The sequence below is a fragment of the Ictidomys tridecemlineatus genome, chromosome 5 (assembly GCF_052094955.1).
Source record: "Ictidomys tridecemlineatus isolate mIctTri1 chromosome 5, mIctTri1.hap1, whole genome shotgun sequence".
Classification (NCBI taxonomy): Eukaryota; Metazoa; Chordata; class Mammalia; order Rodentia; family Sciuridae; genus Ictidomys; species Ictidomys tridecemlineatus.
Genome location: NC_135481.1, coordinates 48,024,309 through 48,046,993, shown reverse-complemented (window position 1 = coordinate 48,046,993; position 22,685 = coordinate 48,024,309). Strand labels below are relative to the sequence as shown.

General features: G+C 37.9%; 1 protein-coding gene across 4 annotated transcripts; it reads right to left on the bottom strand.

Moving 5' to 3' along the window:
- Positions 1 to 1,684: 1,684 nt before the first annotated feature.
- Positions 1,685 to 22,685, bottom strand: Ttc5 (tetratricopeptide repeat domain 5). Of its 4 annotated transcripts, XM_005341400.5 has the most exons (10): positions 22,571 to 22,685; positions 19,519 to 19,651; positions 17,474 to 17,685; positions 16,935 to 17,085; positions 15,869 to 15,960; positions 14,294 to 14,350; positions 13,638 to 13,784; positions 13,253 to 13,467; positions 9,283 to 9,427; positions 1,685 to 7,451 (listed from the first exon to the last, which is right to left on the bottom strand). In XM_005341400.5, exons 1-10 carry the CDS (start codon positions 22,619 to 22,621, stop codon positions 7,332 to 7,334), a joined length of 1,323 nt encoding a protein of 440 aa, XP_005341457.3. In that variant the 5' UTR covers positions 22,622 to 22,685; the 3' UTR covers positions 1,685 to 7,331. The 4 variants fall into 4 exon arrangements, with proteins under 4 accessions (XP_005341457.3, XP_077906032.1, XP_077906033.1 ...); XM_078049906.1 differs by lacking the exon at positions 13,638 to 13,784; XM_078049907.1 differs by lacking the exon at positions 19,519 to 19,651 and having other exon boundaries at positions 22,571 to 22,645.

Below are 22,685 nucleotides of genomic sequence, written 5' to 3'. Positions count from 1 at the left end.
CAAATTTCAAATGTAGAGAAGAGTCAGATCTAAGGACTTATAAGGAATGAAAAAAAAAAGGAATGGTGTATCATTGGAACTCTCTTTAATCTTAAGACAGGACTGGTTATGTAAATAAGCATGATCCTCTGTCCTAAAGAAAATTCAGGCTCTGTGAGCCCAAGAATAACCTAATTCAAAAACTCTCTTTGTTTGCACATAAAAAGTTCTCTATTTCAAAATTCTAAGTGTGTTGATAAGATACTCAAAGTCTAGAGCCTTAGGAGAAAACAGTAAGTTCTTGACTTACAGAGATCCAAATGTGTTTCTGAGGGTCTCTTTGTTCATAGTTTAGTCTGGAAATACATTCAACCTAACTGGAAGATTAATACTCAGCCAACTAGTCTTCACTAGTCTGAGCAACAAGTCAAGAGTTGTAAAGGACAGAAATAAGATCCACTAAGTCATAAAATATTAGAACTGAAAGTAATCTTAAGTCAACTATTTCCAGATATAGGAATCTCATTCAATGTGCTCAATTATATATCCAGTAGTCTTCATTTCAAAAAGAATTCACATCTCCTAAAGCAGCGCAGTTTAGATTTTGATAGTTTCAACAGTAACTTTCTTATGTTGAACTGAAATTTTCCCATGTCCAACAGTCTTATTACCATGAATAATAGTTAAATATTCCACAGTATTCTCATTATTCTTGAATCCATTCTTACATATTTTGCATACTTTTCTGTTTTTTACATACTGCTTCTCTCAGGTTAGTACCTACTGATCATTTTTTTATCTCTGGCCCTAAAATGAGTGTGTCAAATCATCTCAGGACTTCAGTAAAAGGAAAACAGTTATTGGGCCATATTTTAATCAGTTATTTCATTGCTGACTAAAGACCTGACAATAACAATTAGAGGAGCAAAAATTTATATTGGGTCTCAGTTTCAGAAATCTCAGTCCATAGATGGCTGACTCCTTTGCTTTGAGCCCAAAATGAGGCAGAACATCATGATGAAAAGGTGTGAAGGAGGAAAGTGGCTCAGGACATGGCACCAAAAAGCATAAAGAGAGCTCCCCTCAACAAGGACACAAATATGTATCCTTAAGACATGCCCCCCAATGACCAACCCTGCTGCCTCACATTCAGTTAATCCCTCTCAGAGGATTAATGCACTGATTAGGTCAAGATTCTCATAACCCAAAATCATAACCAAGCCCAGTGCAAACTTCCCAGATCAGCAAAGCTTTTATTCAGCAGTGGAGTCATGCATCTGGTGGACATACTTTCCCAATGGATAATGAGTCACTAGCCAAAGGAGGAATCTGTGCTTATATATGCTACACTGAGAGGTGACTTAATTATTGACAAAGCATATCAGTTTGGGTACTCAGGAAACAGGTTGTGAGAATTTGAAATTTGTTTTTACTGGACAATGTTTTTACTTGGGGAAGAATGGAGGGTCTGGAGGTCAGCATTCAATGCTTATCTCTGTCCCTTGGGGGTCCTGTTGTACTGTCACTGGGATTGATTTGGGGAAGGATCAATGCTTTGGCTTCCTCCCAGACACTGACATTTTAGATTTGATGGATATCTCCTTCCCAGGGACGGTCTTTGTCACTGGGAAGGGAGGTATTGGGAAAGGATCAATGTTATCAATGTTTGGCCTTCTTTCTCACTCCCTCTTCCCAGACCACACTATTTTGGGATTTGTCATTTTCCATACACATTTCACCTCTAAAATTTATTGCATTGTCTCACACAAGCTTTTGGCACATACCTCATAGGTAAACCATAACACTCCACCCCTGGCCCCCTAAAACTCACGTCCATCTCACAGTGAAAAATACATTTAATCTGATTCCCAGGAATCAGATTAAATGCTAGAACTGTTAAGAAACATTTAATCTGATTCTTAACAGTTCTAGCATTGCCCAAAATTCCAAGTACAATGTCTCCTTTGAGACTCAAGGCAAACTCTCAAAATGAGCTGTAAATATCAAAAGCAAGTTACATACATCCAATATATAAAGGCACAGAGTAAGCATTTCCATGTGAAGAAACAGAGGCATAGAAAGAGGGGATGGGACCAAAACAAGACTGAAATCCAGATGGGCAAACAAGTCCTACATTTCCATGTCCAGCATCTGAAGCACATGGCATCCTAAGCGCATGGCAGCCCACATGACCTCTCTCTTCTTGCCTCTGATGGATTCCTGCAGCTCTCCTCCACAAAGGAGATTTAAGATTAATCTCAGGAGTCTCCACTGCAGCTTCGGCTTCCTCCTCACAAGGGAACTCCAACCCTCCTGCACTTTGCCTGGCCTCCCAGGCCTTCCTTTGAAATCTTGGTGTAAGCATCCATGACCCCTTAACCGGAGCATCTTGCATTTCTGTAGAATCAGCACCACATGGTTGACACCAAGGTCTGCCACCATCTCAAGCAGTAGCCAAGCCTCCAGGGACCAAGGCTGCAGCAGCCTCTGAGTACCTCGGTGGCTGAGCATGTTGTAACAACTTCCTACCATCTTCTCCCTGCAAGCAGGGAAATCCAATGGTTTGTTCCTTCTCAAAGGAATTTTTATTTTTATGCCCTTGAACCTGAAATGGGTATGGTCTTGCCAATTCCTGAGAAGCCTTCAAGCCATCCTTCCTATTGTCTCTGGTTAAAGTATTTAGTGTTTCTGTAGTGGATGTGTTGTTTTTAACAACCATACCTTCCTTACCCCACTTTTACTCACAGTTTTCTGGCCAAGCTGCAAGTTTTTCAAATCTTTCTGCTTTGCTTTCTGCTCCTGATTATCACAAAAAACTTGGATAAAAGCCACCAGCAATATCCATGAATATTACATCCTGAATACTATACTGCCTAGAAATTTCTTCTGCTAGGTTAAGAAATCCATCACCTTCAAATTTAGCCTCACAGAAAGTCTCAAAACATGGGCAAAATGAAGACAACTTCTTAGCCAGAACATAATACAAATGGACTCTAGTCCCATTTCCAATGAGTCCTTCTTCTCTGAAAACTCTTGAACCCAATCTTTACTGTATATAGTCCTATCAGCATTCTGGTCTTTTGAGCTCCCACCAGAATTGGCCATTAAGTTCCTCTCATAACATTCTAAAGTTTTTCCAGCTTACATTGCTAAACTTTCCTCCCACAAATCCCAAAAAGCTCCAAAAGTTTCTGAACTACATTAGTCTCAGCAAGAACCCTACTTCTCAGCATCAATTTCTTTTAGTCATAGCTTTTTTGCTGCTGTCTGTGACCAAAAGATCTGACAAGAACAATTAGAGGAGGAAAAGTTTATTTCAGGGCTCACTGTGTTAAGAGGTCTCAATTCACAGGTAGACCACTCCATTCACAGGATCCAAGGTAAAGCAGGATGTTATGGTGAATGCGGCAAAGGACAGCAGCTCAGGACATGGCACCAGGAAGCAGAGAGAGCTCCCCTCAAAAAGGACAAAATGTATATCTCAAATGCACACCCTTAATGACCCACCTCCTCCATCCACAACCTACCTGCCAATTTACCACCCAGTTAACCCCTATCAGGAGATTAATGCACTAATTAGGTTAAGGGTCTCATAACCCAAGCATTCTACATCTAAACTTTCTTGCACTCTCTCACATATGAGCTTTTAGGGAACATATCACAATTAACCATAGCAGGTCTCATTTCTCCTATCTCTAATGTTTACCAACCTATACTCCCTAGCTGCTTTCAGCTATTACTCAAGACAATTTTATAACCCTACAAGCTCCTAATCACTCTTGTTGACTAGAGACCTCAAAATTGACAGCAGAAACTAAATTCAAGATTCCATGTGTTCTGAGAGGCAAACACTCTATTAAAAACTCTATCACAAATATCTTGGTATAGTCAGAGAGTCCTTTAGCAACTCTATGATACTGATTACTCATACTGACTGGGCCTTATCTATGAAAATACCTAGTGATTTTTATACATGATTATCTTCTTTCTGAAGATTCACCTCAGAAACTTAGCCTTATGAATCAAAAGACCTTATTAAGGATGTCCACTCTCATCATTCCTATTCAATATAATACCTGAAACTCTAGTCAGGGAAATTAGGCAAGAAAAAGAAGACAACTTGTCTCTATTTGCTAATGACATGATCCATTTTAAAAATCCCCAAAATTCTACTAGATATCTAAGCTAATTAAAAAAAATCAGCAAAGTAGTGAGATATAACATCAACATACAAAATCCATAGCTTTCCTTTATTCTAATAATGAATCTGTTGAGAAAGAAACCATGAAAACAATTTCATTCACAATAACCTCTCTCTCTCTCTCTCTCTCTCTCTCTCTCTCTCTCTCTCTCTCTCTCACACACACACACACACACACACACACACACACACACACACACACACAGGAGTAAATCTAACTGAAGAGGCAAAAAACCTCTACAATGAAAATTACAGAACAAGAAAGAAAGAAATTGAAGTAGACCTTAGAAAATGGAAAGACCTAACATGCTCTTGGAATTGTCAAAATGGCTTTATTATCAAAAGTGATCTACAGATCCAATACAATCCCTATCAATATATCAATGACATTCTTTACAGAACTAGAAAAAAAAAGTCCTAAAAATCTTATAGAAGAATAAAAAAGCCAGAATAGCTAAAGCAATTTTGAGCAATAAAAGCAATGTTGGAAAGCATCACAACACCTAATCTCAAATTACACTACATAACTACAGTAGCAAAAACAGCATTGTTTGGCATGAAAAGAGAAATGAAGATCAATGGATGAAATAGAAAACTCAGAAACAAATCCACAAAGATACAGTCATTTGTTACTCAACAAAGATGCCAAAAAAATACATTAGATAAAAGATAGCCTTTTCAACAAATGATGTTGAATATATGTAGAAGAATAACTAGAGTCCTATCTTTCACCCTGCATAAAAATTCAATTCAAAGTGAGTTTAGAAATTAGACCAGAAACACTGAAACTGCTAGAAGAAAACATAGTGTCAATACTCCAAAATACAGGAATTGAATTAATAAGACTCCTGATGCTTGGGAAATAAAATAAGAATCAATAAGTAGGATGGCATCAAATTAAAAAGCTTCTGCACAGCAAAGAAAATAATTAAGAGCATGAAGAAAGAACCTACAGAATGGGAGAAAAGCTTTGCTAGTTACTCTTCCAATAAGGGATTAATATCCAGATATATAAAGAACTAAAAAAAAAGTAACACCAGAAAAACAAATAACCCAGTCAGTAGGCAAATAACTTATACAGACATTTCTCAAACGAGGACATACAAATGGCCAACAAATATATGAAAAAATGTTCAACATCTTTAGCAATCAGGGAAATGCAAATCAAAACTACACTGAGATTTTATCTCACTCCAGTGAGAATGGCAAGCATCAAGAAAACAATATTAAATGCTAGAGAGGATGTGGGAAAATGTACACTTATATATTGTTGATAGAACTGAAAATTAATACAATCATTTTGTAAATAGTATGAACATTTCTCTAAAGGCTAGGAATGGAACCACCATACAATACATTTATCCTTCTCCTTGAAGGATAAACTAATATCAGCATTCAATAGGAATACATACATACCAATGTTTAGAGCAACACAATCCACAATAACTAAGTTATGGAACCAGCCTAGGTATCTATCAACAAAGGAAATATGGTATATATACACAGTGGAGGTTTACTCAGCCTGAGAAGAATGAAATTGTGTCATCTGCTTATAAATGGATAGAACTAGAGAATATTGTACTAAGTGAAATAATCCAGACTCAGAATGACAAGGGACTAGTATTTTCTCTGAGGTGGCAGTTAGAGAGGAAAAAATGGGAATCTCACAAAGGGGACCAATAAAGTATAGAAAGGGGATCAAGAAGGAGGGAAGAGAAAAAGGCATGGGGAAGTACTGGGGAATGAAATCTACCAATTATGCTATATCCATGTACAAACATACCACTAGAATCCCACTATTGTATGAAATTATAATGCACTAATTAAAAATAATAACAGAAGGGAGACCATTAGATCAAGGGGGGATCAGGTGGAGAAGGGAAGGAGAAGGAGAGGTATTAGGCAATAAGATTGATCAAATTACATTATGCACATGTATGACTATAGCATAATGAATTCCATTAAAATGTACCAATAAAAAAATTTATCTTGTTACATTCAACTTTTATAACTTCTTTAGACAGATGGAAGATAACTTCTATCTTCTATACCTATAGAAGATAGATATAACTTCTTTAGATAGGCTTGAACACTGTAATCAATTCACTGAGAAGTATTTTACATTCTTTACAAAATTTCAATGATACTCAAGTCACTGAACAAGAGTTGAACAGGACTGTACCAAGGAGAAAGACCTGAGCTATATCACTAGAAGTCTTCCAAATACATCTGTAATTATTAATATCTTACAGCTGTTCAATTGGTTATTAATTCTCATTCATGTTTCCTTATTTTTCCATGAAAATATTGAGAGAAACTTATAAAATATATCACTAGAACCTGAAGAAATGAAATATATGGCTTTTTCTGGTCTTTCAGCCTAGGAAACACTATTAGAATAATATTGCTCTGCCACTTTGGACCATAATGAGGACCACATCTAAGGATGATAAAATAAGAATATGAAATGAAACTGTTTCTCCAGCAACCTTCTGGAGCTTTCATTCCTGGGCTGTCTATTGCCAAAATTTTTTAACTGGGAGAGAAATAAACTATTTTATATAAAAACCAAATAGACAGTATTATTTCAATAGATCTTAAATGCAAGAATCCAAGCCTGGAGAGAAAAAAGCAAACCAAACTACATGGTATTTTTTTCTTTGAAACAAGTTTAATTTTGTTCCAGCCCCAAATAAGGGGAAGAACTTAAATCTTAAAAAATGCTCAAAAATCAAGCCATTAAAAAGTTAAGCACCCCTCCCCTTAGCAATAAATACTGAACTGATATATACATATTAGACTCAGGACGGAGACAAAAACCAGGAACCTTGGGGACCCTGTCCCATGGCAAGATTCTAACGCTTCTACCAATTCTAAGCTCTTTGCTTAAAACAGCAGTCAAAAAGTTAAAAAAGGCAGGAGAGATATATCATGAGACCATGTGGCTCTGAAAAGAGCTGGAACATGATGGGAGGAAAACAAAAAAAGGAGACACAAAATATCTTATTGGGCAGGAAAAGGGAAAGTCTTCATTTAAAATACTCCCTCCCCAAACCCCTCAGAGTCATTGGATGTGGCTGGTCCAGTGGCTGAGTGCCTTCAGCGTATATCCTCGCCTCCACTCCCTCTTCAGCATGCAAGTCAGGAGAGGTCATTCACACTGTGGTCGAGAGGCCACTGTGGCAGCAGCCTGACTGCTGGAACCCTGAGGCTTTCCATTCACCACCAGCAGGAGGGGAGTCTCCACACGAATACTGGAAAAGGAATAGTCCTAGAAGACAGACAGAGGTTCATTACAGATCCTAAGGCAGAAAACACTCCATCACTGGGCAACACCATGGGCAACTTACTCTCTCACTGGTCCTATGTATACACCCCTTACCCAAATCTTTCACTAGAAAAAAAAACAGCTAACAAAGTAGACATAATTTTTCCAAAGTTCCAATCATCAGAAGGAAAATCTGGGCAGGGAGTGTAACTCCAAGAATATCAAATTCCTTGCTCTGCCTAACAAAAAAATGCTATCAGCTCAGAGTTGGTCCTTCACCAGCATCTTCTGACAGGTAACCAGATACATACAGTAGCAAACCAGAGCCACTGGAAACTCTTAACTGTTAGCCCAAGTGTTTGTAAGGCCCTAAACTAATGTGCCAAGAAAAAATTAAAGTGACTCCTCCCTTTTATATCAAGAGGAAGGAATAGACCAAGAAATAGAATGTCACCTTTGTCTTAATAACAGAAAAGATATCAGCTCACTTTCCCTGTTCAAATGTATTTTAAGTTGTAAAACATGTTGCTAAAAGATCCTCATCCAAAAAACATTATTCCACTGATAGTGTGAAATCAACTCTTGTAATTTACAAGAGTTCTCATAAATCAAATTTTTAAAAAATCCTAACAAGAATATGTGCAAGCAACAACAAAAAAGACAATTTATAGAAGAAACATAAATAACTCAAGAAACATATAATAAAATATTCAAATTCACAAGTAATCAATAAACCAATTAAAACAGTACCCAGTATTGGGAAGAAACTACACAGAACACCTATATCCACTGTTGGTAGTTAACAACTAACTAGTACAACCTTCCAAAGAATAATTTGGCAATGTGTGTCAAAAACCTTTGAATTCTATACCCCTTTACACCCAAAATCTACATTAAAAATTCACATAAGGAAATAATCATAGATATAGACAAAGATATTAAAATGTTCATTATTTTTATGTTTGGAAAAATTTAAAATAATCTAGATCTGGGGTAATCAAACTCTGTTAAAGAGGTAGATAGTAAAAATGTCAGGCTTGCTGGGTTATGGGGTCTGTTGCAGAACAATTCACCTCTGGCATTCAGATGCAAACAAGTGAGTGTGGCTGTGTTCTAATAAAGCTTAATGGACACTAACCCTTGAATTTCCTGTAATTTTCATGTATCACAAAATATACTTTTTTCCTTTTTAACATTTAATAATATAGAAACTATTCTTAGCTCACAGGCCAGACAACAATAGGTGGTGAACCAGATTTGGTCAGCATAACATAGTTTGCTGCCTAAATGATGAAAACATGGTTACATGCCTACTCTTATAAGGTTTTTGTAAAGAATCAGATCAGGCAACATAGGCAATAAAACTCCTAGCAGTGTCTAGCACTCAGTTAATTGTTCAATAAATGTTAGCTACCATCATCATCACTACTCCTATGACTCAATTCAAAACAATGTAGTGGAATATGTAAAAACAAGGAAAATGTTCACAAACATTGGCATGTAATATCCCATACATAATTTAAAAGTAAAATGTGTGCATATATTTCTGAAAAGGAAAAGAACTGGAGCTAGGTACATCAAACTATTGACAGTAGTAAATCTCCATGACAATATTTCAGTCAATTTTTAGTTTCTTTTTGTTTACCATAGTTTCCCTTTTCTATAAAAAAAAAAAAGGGAACAGAGCATACCCACGCAAATATTTACCATACCCACACAAATATTTACCATACCCACACATTTTCACACTTTTATGTGTATTTTTTAAAAAGAGATAAGCTTTGTTCCATTTTCAGAGTCTATGAATTGCAAGAGAATCCAAGTCACTACTCACCTTTCCTTTGTGCTGAATTTGGTGAAGCCGCAAGTTAGGCTCAGGGATGGCTACGGAGTCCCCAATGAGCACTCCCCAGCTCTGCACCATATTATACACCATCACCGCATAGCAAGGTCCATCTGAATCTACTAGGCCAAATGTACTGCCAGGTTAAGATAGGAGAAAAGGGAAAAAAAAAAAAAAAAAGGTATGTGGGCAGGAAAGAGAAGAAACAGTGGTTTTAAAATACTAGCAAAATAAACAAATGCTTTCTCACTAACTTGCTCACTATTCATCATCTCACTAACCATCACCCACTATGTACTTCTGAGTCCCCTTTATCTTAGATATTATATAGCTACAAAATGCACATAAGACTCAAAAATCCATCACTTTGCTAAGAACTTAGGACACAGACACTATGAGGTCATCCAACAAATATCAATGATGAACTAGCCCCAAACACTGCAACTGAAGCATTATTCCTAGCCTATCAATTTAATTATCACACTCTTAGCCAAAACCCCTAACTACCGCTGTCGATCTACTTTAATTCCACAAACTTTCACTAAATGTTATACATGTTTCAAGCATTGTATCTGGCCGTAAGATACCAATCCATCTATTAATGAACTATAAACTACCAGAAGTCAAACAACAAAACCATTTCTTGGCCTGAGGTGTAGCTGAGTGGTAGACTGTTTGCTTAATATGTACAAGGCCCTGGGTTCCATTCCCCACGCTGCAACAAAAAAAAAAAAAAAAAAAAAAACACTAAAGCACAGTGTGATGAATACTCAGCTTTTTTCCTTGTGGTAAATTCAGTGAAAGCACAGGTTGGGCTGTGGGCCTATAAACCAAAACTGGAAAGCAAGGAAGACTTTCTTCAGGAAAATGATTACTCTCACAGGATAAAAAAATTAGCTGGGTTAAAACAGAAAAATAGCAGGGTACGGTAGTACCTGTAATTCTAGACATTCAGGAGGCTGAAGCAGAAGGATCACAAGTTCTAGACCAGCCTCAGCAACTTAATAAAGTCCTAAGCAACTTAGTCAGACCCTGTCTCAAAAATTAAAAAAATCAAAAGGACTGGGCATGCAGCTCAGTGGTAAAGCATCTCTGGATTCAATCTCCAGTTAGAAAAGACAAAAAAAAAGAAAAAAAAAACAGGAAAATTAATCTTCAATAGAAATAAAACTTTCTGGGAGATGGGAGTAAGACTGACTTAGAAGGAGAATGAGGGAACTTCCTTGGGTAGTTGTCATGATCTCCATCTTGGGTTATAAAGATGCAAGCTTTGTCAAAACTCAGCAAATGTGCATTTAGATTTGTACATTTCATTGCAGATCTATTTCACATAAACAGAAAATAATGCAAACAAATACTGACCTCAGTTAAAGATTGTATGCTAAAGTATTTAGAGAAAAGTATACTGATTCCTGGAATTTACTCTGAAATGCACCAAAAGTAAAATGGATAAATGGATAAATAGACAGACGTCATAAACTAATAGCAAAACATTAATGGTACAACATAGGTAGTTGGATACATAGATGCTTACTGTAAATTTCTTTCAACTTTGCTGTATGTTTGAAAATTTTTAGAAGGAAATGTTAGGAGGAAATTTAGCTATATGAAGAAGAAGCTGTAGGATTATTCAGAAGTATAATTGTGTGTAAGGCACAGAGGTATGAAAATAGCTGTTCTTAAACTTACAAAATAGTGCTGCAGTTAGAATGAAAGGTACATGTGGGAAAGTGACAAAGATTATGAAAAAAGTAAGAGTAAATCCTAAACTAAGCTAGAGAGTTCAAACTTTATTCTGAAAGCTACAGAACACCAGTAAAAAAAAATTTAATAGAAAGTGGCAATGTTCAGATTTTCATCTGGATTTTCTGACAACTCTATGGAACACTGGAGAAAAAGTAGAGTCACGGAAATGTGTTTGGAGAACAGGCTGAATTAAGGTAGTAGAAAGAGAGAAGTAGGAACAAAACCAGCAAATGCATAAGACCTGGTGACTACTTCAAACAGAATGGAAAAATCTAAAAATTACTTTTAGAAGTGTTAATTTTGTGACTGAGTAAAGACATGGTACCATTCACCAACAGAGAATTCAAGGAAGAGGAGCAAGTTTAGAAATAATGATTAGAAACTGTGATTGGGCAAAGGAAGGAGGGGAGGAAAGATGGTAGAATGAGATGAACATCATTACCCTAGATACATGTACGACTGCACATGTGGTGTGGTGCTACATCATGTACAACCAGAGAAAAGAAAATTTATGCCACATTTGTGTACAATGAATCAAAATGCATTCTGCTGTCATATATACCTAATTAGAATAAATAAATTAATTAATTTTTTTTTTAAAAAAAAGAAAGAATAAGAATTTTGGTGGCGGGGTATTGGGGATTGAACTCAGGGCACTTGACCACTGAACCACATCACCAGCCCTATTTTGTATTTTCTTTAGAGACAGGGTCCCACTAAGTTGCTTAGCACCTCACTTTTGCTGAGGCTGGCTTTGAACTTGCAATCCTCCTGCCTCTGCATCCTGAGCCACTGGGATTATAGGTGTGTGCCACCATGACCAGTCAGATGAGAAATTTTGAACACACTGAGTTAGAAATTTTAAATGAAGCCCAGAAGCAGTCAGATAAAGGGATGCAAAACCCAAAAATTAGGCCTTGCTGAAGATATACCTGTGAGCATGGAGGAAATAGCCATAGGCTTGGGTTCATATGACATCACCAAGCAAGGTAAACTATAGATAAGATGCTGACAAATCAGTGCTCATGCCAGTACATAGCATGCTTGAATTCACAGGGAACACTGCAATCAAGCATAGTACTCTCCTGATGAATCCAGCCAAAGCCTCAGAGTCTTTCTATAGACTACGTCAGACAATCACCAATCAATGTAGGCAAACATCCCATGGCATGGGAGTCCTAAAGAAACTAACATTTAGAAGTTGGGCAAAGAGAGAAACCAAAAAGTGGCAAAACATTTATATATTCTCAAAGTTTCCTTAAAACTTACCCTTTGTCTATATCTTTTTCATTCCTTTCAGCTCTAAGGTGTGCTCTCATTAACTAAACTTTCCTCAACAATCTTCTTGCTCTTCAATTCATCAAATACACATACTTCTAGAAAATGCCAATGGAGAATGCTCAGGAATGTAATGGGAACTGTTTTTCAGCTTGGATGGAACAGAAAGGATGGGAAAGACGACAGTGAAAGATAAGTCAAATGTTATAAAATCATGTAGTGAAGCCAATGAATCATGTGCTTAGAAAGACTCTGGTGATTCCAGAAAATAAACCATTTCAGTAGAAACAAAAGAGAGATAGTCAAGAAAGGAATAGGAAGTGAGTGAAGGACAAAGGAGTGATGGCACTCACTAAACCCTAAGTTTTCAAGATTTAAATTTTTCTAAATGCATATTCTTAATTCATTCCTTTGCTATCATTAGCCTAAGTCCTTTATAAATTTTTTTCTCACTCCTCATAACAAATATAGTATATGCTCAATAAATATTTGTTGAATGACAAATCTGGGAAAATCTCCCTATAATCTGGCCTTAAGTTCCAACTCAAAGTTCACCTTCTGGAACTACCTAAGAAAATCTAAGTCTAAACAGAACAGAATTTGTCCTCCTTCAACTCTATAATCATCAAAACTCAAAGGAGGCAGAATTTTAAGATTTCTATATTTTATTTAAAAAATGTCCTGTTAAATTTGTTATAAATATAGGAATTCACAAAGCACCAAACTCAGGGGGAGAAACAGGCATACAGAAACTATAAAGGCTTCTGCCAAGAATTGTTAGATATCACCTACACAATTTTTGCTTGTAGAACAGAAGGGAATGAGGAGTCAGTAATTTGTAACCATTAACAATGCCCTCAAACTGTCAGGGAAAGGACAAGAAGTGAGAGCAATTAGTTCAAAAGGGAGAAAAAGAGAAAAGGCAAAAGACACTCACAAGGGGACTTTCTCCTCTGTGGTTAGGCTAAACACCACCTTTCCCAGGACCACAGCACCACTATTTACACCAGGCTTCAGCTCACTCAGAGGCTTGAGCTGCAGGGTCACCTTCTGCCCAGAGGCTGATTGATAGCGACCATCACCACAGGGGCCTAGGTGGGCAGGACGCAAGTTTCCCAGCATGCTCTGTAGCTTTTTCACCTTCATCTTTCCCTGCAAAGGAAGGAGAAATAGGAAAAAGTGAAAATTATTCTTGAGTTCAGTCCTTCCCTCTCACCCACCTATTTCAATGGGGTCACTACCACCTAAGTCTATTCTTTTCTTATTTTTTGATCCCTAGCAGAAAAAAAGAGTAGGCTTCAGCCCTTATTATACATCTTTACCTTGCTTTCCAGGAGGATGGTTAATCTATTAAGGAATTCCAGGAGTTGTTGCTCTCGTTGCTGGGGCTCTGGCCAGGCAGGGTCTAGTGCTGCAGCCCGAGAAAAGCCCTCCAGGGCCTCCCCATAACTCTCTTCATATTTATGTAACTGTACAAAAAGTAGTCCAAAACTTCCCAATTATAAATATGTCCAAACTATGCAGAGAGAATAATGCCACAATGAGTTAGGAGCCTGGAGAAATAAACTGTTTTACTTCCCAATTATTTTCCTGTCCTACCATGAATATCATCCTTCTTGGCCAAGGTGATAGCAATGACAAAGATGAAATTACTTCAAAGACACTAATTTACAAACTCTAAATAAAAAGTGGCATATATTGGGTCACTCTACTTTTACACTTATTCTTAATACTTCAAAGTCTTCTAAACCATCTCCCCATTTTCTATGTACTCGCCTACCTCCCAGCCCCTCTCTCTCTTTAGTGATTCGATGGGATACTAAAGTCAAATTGAGCTAACTAGTTCTAGAAATAATTTGGCTTTCCTCTCACAGTTCATACTGAACTTTGTCCATATGTATTCTCAGTTATCCTCACAGGCCAAGACCTATATGTCTTTTTATTTAACCTTCCTATGACTACTGTCTCACGGTCTTACCGTTGCCCTGTTCAGATGAAGGTCAGGATTGCTAGAAGCTTTCCCGTCAACCTTCTCCTGTAATGGGATAAAAAGATCATCGGTGGATCCTGCCTCAATCTTAAGGATAGCCATACATATGACATCCTAGACCTCTTGTCCCTAGAAAAAATTTAGTTTCTTGCCAAAATATTACCTATACCCACACTACTATACAATTGTTCCTTATATATGTTCCTCAGTCTCTCAATCTCTCAAACCTGAGGGATGTAACAGTGTTTATATACGTAAAACTTTCAAATATGGTTTTAGTTAATCCACACAGTACTATAAAGACAGAATATAAAGAAATACGTGAATACATTCTGATAAAAATAATTTTTATTAGTAATATGCTGGATAAATGAGGAAAGCCTAGCACAATATGATATGATATTGACTTAATGCATTTCTTCTGCCCATAAGCCTGGCTCCAGACCCACGCAGAATCATGTTCTTACATCTAAACCCCCTTAAAGCACAAATGGAAAGTCAAATTCTGATTCTCTAAAATACATCGCCAGAAACCAAAGGACAGTGCAAATGCGCTGTGAAGAAACTGATCTGTTCATTTGTTAATTGCATTAATTGCCTGTCATACTACAAAAGCACAAACAACATGAATTAAAATTGTTTAAATGATTAGTTTAGATATGTTTCAAAATGTAGATTTAGGAGAAGAAATTAAAGAGTTAAGAGCAATTGGCAGAAGTCAAATATAAAAATGTCATATTATTCTTTAAAATGCAAACATTCACAAAATTAAGAAATTAGAGTAAAATATAAATCTCTAAGTTTCCGCACTGATAAACGGACAGTCCTTGAACACAAACATGAATATAAGGGAAATATTTTCTTTGTTTTGCCACAAAGATCAAAACAAGTAATGATAGGTTAAAAAGCAGTTCTCTATATCAAAGAATTCATGAAAGCAAAGAAGAAAGATGAACATGAGAGTCAAATAAGAAGTGCTCAGAAAGCCAATGTGAATCTCCTAAAAATGAGTAATCAGGTATCCAAAGCCTGAAGGAAAGACCCATGTAAAAATGGCCTAGAAGACTAGGCAAAGAATGAGCTCCAGTGAATTAATTCTAGGTAATGATGAGAATAGACTATATTCTATTTTCTCTTTTAGCCCACAGGAAATCCAGAGCCACACTGTCTACTAGTTAATGTGGGGGTAGTATTTAAGCATTAAAGAGTTTGCTTCTTTCTTTAAAATAAATGTATACAATTAATAAGCATTATTTTAATAGTCTTTTTTTCCCATTAAAAAATATAAACAGATTGAGACATCTTCTGTAATTTGGTTATACATGCCTCTACAATATCTAAATAGCTCCAGGAACTATCTAGCACTAAAGCATCACGCTGCAAGTAACTCCTAACACTCACATTATAAGAAGAAATAAGTTATTTGTGCAAACACAGTTTTACAAACATAAGAAATCAGATAATACTTCACATGCAGCTTGCCAAAGGACCATAAGACTGAATGATGCTCTTCCTTCTGTGATTGTCTCTATTTACTTGACCTAAGTGACCACAAGTACTTACTGCTTGGGCATAGGCACTGAGGGCTTGTTGGGAGATCTTAGGGTTCTGGCCAGTATTGAAGTATAGAGAAAGGTATGCATTCCCCAGAATATCTGAAAGAAAAACAGCAATGGATCATCTCAGAGCCCAAATCCGGGATATGACCTATTCTGTTAACCCCTAAAAGTCTATTTCAGCTAGACACAGTGGCACATGCCTGTAATCCCAGTGGCTCCGGAGGCTGAGGCAAGGGAGTCACAAATCCAAACCCAATCTCAGCAACTTATTAAGGCCCTAAGAAACTTAGACAGACCCTGTCTCTAAATAAAAACAACTGAGAATTTGGAGGAACTGTGATTGGGCAAAGGGGAGGGAGGGGAAAATGGGGACAGGAAAGACGGTAGAATGACACGACATCATTACCCTAGGTACATGTATGACTGCACATATGGTGCAACGCTACATTGTGAACAACCAGAGAAATGAAAATTTGTGCTGCAATTGTGTACAATGAATAAAATGCATTCTGCTGTTATATATACCTAATTAGAATTAATTAGTTAATTAATTTTTTTAAAAAAAGAAAAGAACAGAATGAGGATTTGGCTCAGTGGTTCCTAGGACCAAAAAGAAAGTTCAATTCCTAGGACCAAACCAGGATGACACTATATTTAGTATGACCAAAATTCTTGCAGGACAGATAAACATGAACACCCTACCCCACATCCCCTTGAAGAGAAACTTGAATAAACTTTACAAAAGCCCTACTTGCTTATGTGGAAGCATTTGTCTCCTCCATTGAATCAAAAGATCCAAGAGTACAGGTGAGGGGTTCAGTGGTAGAGCAAATGCCTACTATGCACGAGGTCCTGGGTTCAATCCCCAGCACCAGCACCATACAAAAAAAAGAAAAAGAAGAAATCAAAGAATAGTGGTTCATCAAAATACCTTTTGGGCTTCTTTAAAACAAGATGCCCTAGTTTACCTTACAGTCAAGATTCAAGATAGGTTCCAGGTGACTTAGGTATGTAGCCACGACTGAGAACCACAACTCTAGAAACCTAGAAGATCTCTTGAGAGCACTCACACCAGGAGCGGCCATCAAGGACATCCATCTGCACAGCCAACTTAGCTTGTCGAACACTGTCCATGACATGGTTAGAATGTTCATCTCCTGTGTCAGTCCGCAACTGGCGAAGCACCATTGACAAGTTTTGCAGGGAGACTTTGTTCTTGCACTGCAAATTAAAAAAAACATAACACTCAACCTTCCTGATTCTACCTTCTCTTTCTAGATCTATTCTGACTTCAATCTTCTCCTAAATCTAATTTTTCATCTTAATTCTTGCTGCCATCTGCATCTGGGATGCCAACAACAAGGATTAGCCTGGTTGCTCACTTTTCTTCACTTCTTATCTACCCCTGAATTTGATCCCATCACCTTTTTCCTTTCTCAGTTCCCCGTCCCTGATTTCCTCATCCAGGTGGCTCCTTTACCCTTCTGATTATGTTCTCCTAGTTCAAACTTAGCTCTGATTTATTATTAGAGTCCTAGAGAAATTCACAGAACCAAAGGAATTCCATCCTTCCCATCTGTGTTTTCTGAGGGGATGGTGGGCAGCTCACATGGGTGAGGGCTCCTGAGAAGCAGGTGTGGGCAGCTGCAACATCCCCTTTCTTCCAGTAGACCTCACCCAGCTGGTTCCAGGCTTCCACCAGCTCAGGTTCCAGCTTCACAGCCTTTGACAGAAGCTCCTCAGCCTTAGGGCTATAGTCAGGAGTCACATTCAGTGCCTTCCCTGTTAGCATCAGAGCCTGTGCCTTGCCCTGGACAGAACCTAGGAAGAAAAGAAAAAGGATAAAGGAAAGTTGAAAAACCTGAGAAGTGGAAAGACCAGGGTACTGTCTCTCAAGAAATAACAGCATGCTAGCTCTAGGAATGGAAGGAGTTGAGGAAAATTTTTAACAGTGATCCATTTACTGAAAGCCTATTATATGGAGAATGCTATGTTAGGTATTGAGTAACAAAGCAAGCAGTATTTCTACCCTAGAAGGCTTTCACAATCTGGTGAAAGAAACAAAACTTAACACATGGAAAATTAAAATAAGAATGAAAAGCAGCACAGGGTACTCACTCAATGAATGGGCTTTAAAAAGTAAAGAGAAAAGAAGATAAAATGAAGGGAAGGGAGGGGGAGTGTGAAAAGAATAGCATCAAATAAATCTGATATAACTTGCCTATGTACATATTTGAATATACTACAGTGAATCTCACCATCATGTACATCCACAAGAAATTAATTTTTAAAATTAATATAGGTAAATGGCAGAAAGATCAGTAAAGGGAAGTATTAGGTCTGCAGGCTTCCCTTCCTCCTCCCCTTTCATAGTGGCTGGGGGTAGGGACTTTCTACCTGGCTGAGGAGACCTGAAATGGCCAATCAGAAGCTGACATGGCAACGGACCCCAACCACCATGGTTCCCCAGCTGAAGAAATTGCCCTGTCATCTCACATCAGCCCTGACCAGCCTGTGATAGACATAACCCCCCTAAACTCAGTTCGGCCAATCTGCTGTCAGTAGCTGCAATTTAGATGGCCTAGGCCCTCCTACCTCCAGATTCCCTTATTAACATTGTTCTTGTCTTTCCCACGGTGACTTCCCCGGCCCTCACGCTTTCACTGACCAGTGAACCTCCCGAGGAGCGCCCCCACCTTATAAACTTTCTTTTGGTGCCTGATTCTTGTTCTGTGGTTCCTGATCTCTCACACACCCCTTTTCTGCTTTACAGGAAGGGAATTGGATGGCGAGGGAGGTATTGGAGACTGAATTTGAACAAAATATATTCCATGTTTTTATAATTATGTCAAAATAGATTCTACTGTCATATATAAAAGAACCAATAAATTTAAAAAAAAAGATTCTTCCTGTTAGAAAATCATATAAACAAAAATTCATGTGGTATGTTCATGCAAGCATGAGTATTCCAACTGGATGAAACAAAAAGTTCCTTGATAAACAAGTAGTCAGAATTAAAGTTAGAAAAAAGAGTGAGATGATGGACACTTTATGAGGTTAAGGGGGTTAGACTTCAGACAGTCAATAGCAGGAATCTTTAGATACTTGAGCAAAAAGACAGATAAGAGGGGGCCAATATGGTGGTGCGCACCTATAATCCCAACTACTTAAGAGGCTAAAGCAGGAGCATCACAAGTTCAAGGCCTGGGCAACTTAGCATCTCAAAATTTAAAGAAACAAAAAGAGTCAGGGGTCATAGCTCAGTGGTACAGTGCACCTGGCTCAATTCCTAGTACTAGTGGGGGGAAAAAGCCAGCCAAAAGAATAAGATTAAATGCCATTAAATAAATGAAGTAATGAGTTAGAAAGATAACTATGGCCAAGGTCAGTATATAAGTTGATCTGGAAGTAAATGAATTAAAGACAGAAAGATCAATTAAGGAGATTACCACAATACTTCAAGCAACAAGTTTGCTATAATCAAACCTTAGGAAAACAGCTTAGGGACTGAAAGCTTAATATACTGCACAAGGGTCCTTAGAAGAAACAATCTGTTCTACCAACCCATAAATGCCACCAACAAGAGACCAGGCTAAATAAAGAGACAAAACTCTATCACATTTCAATGACAAGCAAGGGGCTGCAAGCTCATACCCAATACTTCCTCCATCTGCTGCAGGGTCTTCTCCATCTCCTCCCGCACATCCTGTTGCTTCCGCCCAGCATCTTCAACACTATGTGTCTCAAAATAGCTATCTCGAAATGAATAGAGCTGATCCACCAGTTCCTAGAAGGCAGAAGAATAGTACCATTAAGTGGGGAGAGAGCATCTTACAAGGAAATTTGAAAAGGACTAATCATACTAGCTCTTGGCCTAGAAATACCGATTCTCTTCTCTCACCTAGAATGGCACAATAGGCAGATGGACAGGTCTACTGAAACACCACAAATCATGAGGAAAGCAGCCAGTATCCAGGGCCCACTTTCAAGGTCCCAACTTGTCCCATGTCAGTCTCTGTACTATAAAGACAATTCTCTCTCTCAGCTCCAATAGGGCTTCCAATATCTAAGCACTTCCCATACCATAGTCAGGAGGAGGCAAACACTTTGCAACTTAAGAAAAACCAAAGTTAACAAGATTATTTTGTCTGGTTCTGGCCCCCAAAGATTAAAACTTTCAAATATACCCTTAAAGCTGGACTTCCTAAGCTTAGTGACAGAGTACTTGCCTAGCAAGGAAAAGGCCCTATATCTGATCCCCAGCAAAGCCAAAAAAAAAAAAATATATATATATATATATTTTAAAATCTAGACTTCCTAACAAAAAACACTTTATCCCCAATTTTTCCTATGCTGGTATGTGAAAACAAATGACCTTTCTGAATATGATAAACATGTGAGAAGGGCATTGTTTTCCACCACAAACAGTCCAATGTGAACTTGGTAACCTTGGTATTTTTGTAGTGTTTTGTTTCTTTTGCAGCACTGGGGATCTGGGTCTCGCTCATTGTAAGCAAGCAGCTCTACCACTGAGCTACATCTGCAGCCCTAAGGTTTTGTTTCTTTAAATGATTATTGTGGTTTGTTTGTTTCCCATTTCTTTGTTTTTTGTCAAGTCATCTTCTGGCTATCTGACATTATCTGCAAGTAAATGTTCTCTTTCCTCCTTGAAATGTCTCTGAATCTTCCTGTGAAACTTTTTCACTATTTTTTTTCCTGAAACTGAATAGCAGCAGAAACATACAGACCAACCCAATCGAATTTTATCAACTCCTGCCACAAGACATCCTAAATTTGTCCACCTGTCTCCATCATGCTATGCCCATCCCAGACTAAAACAGTTTCAGCACTTGCCTGTACTACTGTAATAGCTTCTTACTAATCACTATGATTCTACTCTCTTCCATTCTCTATAGTGTAGTCAGAGTGACCTAATAAAAATATATATCATATCACAAACCCTAAGTTTCCAGCTGCAGATAGAATAAAATCCAACTCCTTACCATGGGTTGCAACATTGGATGATCTGACCTCCCACAACCCAACCAGCCAAAAATTCCACTTCCTACCACCCTCCCTCCTATAACACTCAAGTCATATTAGCCATCATTCAGTTCTCAAAGCCATCAACTTGATCCCACCTTGAGATCTTTATATATGCTTTTCCCTATGCCTAGGCACTCTTTCCTCAGAACTCTGCATGAGTCATTCCTCATCATTACTTAGAGTTCAGTTCAAACATCAGCTTCTTAGAACTTTCCCTAACTATCAAAATCAAACTAATCTCCCACACTATTAAATCATTCTTTTACTTTTCTTTATAGTACCTATCATTTGAAATTATGTGACCTATTCATTGTCCATTTTCTGTCTCTACCATAGGAATATAAGCTCCATAATGCAAAGGACTTTGCTTTGAGTTACACCAGAGCATTAGAACACGGATTGGATCATGGTAGACTCTCATTAGGTATGTTGACTAAATTGATATATCATACCTGTTTCTAACAAATACATGTGTTATATTTAATTTAAAATCCTACCCAAAATAAAAAGCATGGATTAGCTGCAAATTGGGAGTTTAAAACAAGGTCTTTCTATTTATTTTCAGTTGCTAAAACAAACATGCAAGAACTTGTTTAGTTTTGTTTTGCTGGACTGAACGTTTTTCTCTCATGGCAATATCAATACCTATAATTTGTTAAAATTCAAATAGGTGTATGCAAAAACAGAAGGTAAAAAACTTATAATCGCTCCAAATAGCCTCAGATAGCCTCAGGGATAATCTGTGTTTAGCATACTTTTTCAGAAATACATATATATGATGTTTCTAATATGGAGCCAGGATTGGGAATTTCTGACTTCAGGCATCACAAGAGGGAATAAAATGAAGTTAATCCAAATCAGCTGGAAGTGACTTAAATCCACACTCTAAAAGTGCTATTATGTTACCTGCTCAGAAAACAAATCTCATCAATGCTTAAAACTTTTGGGTTTGACGCCTTGAAGCAAGTTACAAGCCTGTCATAAATTCTTAATGTTCACATTTCAGTCTGTTTCTGAGGTTTAAACAAATTCTTAGGTCATTAAATAAAAGGTAGAATCAAGAAACTACATAACTCCTACCTACCAAGTACAATAGTCAAAAGAACAAGTACCTGTGGACTAGGTAAAGCCTGAACCCGTCTGCAATGAATTCCAAACTGGGACAACAGCGGTCAAAAAAAATATCCAAACCGTGAAGTCCTAAGGAAAGGAACCAGGATATTTGCAGTGCAGGCCATTACTGTGATTGCTGACAATCTCAAAGCAGAAAGGTATTAAAAGAAATGGCCTTTCTAGGGATAAAACAACACATGATAATGGTTCATGCAGACCAGCCACACACATAAATACGCTTTCACGGAGGAATCTAGAGGGGCGGGGGAGTTCCTCTCTAAGAATGTACAGGAGTACAGTAAGGAGCAACAATTCCCCTTCCGCATTCACAGCGGCAGCACCGGGTGCTAGCACACGGGCTGCGTTCCTCTCCTGGACGGGAAGCTTCTGGCCGCTGCCAGCTGCACCTCGGGAGTTGTTATAGTAACCGCACAGACGCGTGCAGCACCGAGTATGAGCCAGGGAATTGGCAAGCACTGCATAAAATGGGCTCCCTGCTTCTTCCCGAGTAACAAAAGCACACACAGATTTGAATCTGTGGCCTCACCTGTAATTTCTGCAAGATGTGCTTAGCTTCTTCCTCTTCCTCAGCCATCATTCCCCAGCCGCACTCGGCTTCTCTGCCCTCAGTTTGTAATCACAGAGACGCACACACACGCCCA

Bases quoted from the DNA above. Each gene is read 5' to 3' on its own strand.
- Ttc5 (XM_005341400.5), bottom strand. From the start codon at position 22,621: ATGATGGCTGAGGAAGAGGAAGAAGCTAAGCACATCTTGCAGAAATTA. The intron at 17,686-19,518 runs GTATGAGCTTGC...TTTTCTTCCTAG, and splicing joins GCAGATGGAGGAAGTATTGG to GTTCTGTCCAGGGCAAGGCA. The intron at 7,452-9,282 runs GTGAGTAGTGAC...TCTGTCTTCTAG, and splicing joins AAATTCAGCACAAAGGAAAG to GACTATTCCTTTTCCAGTAT.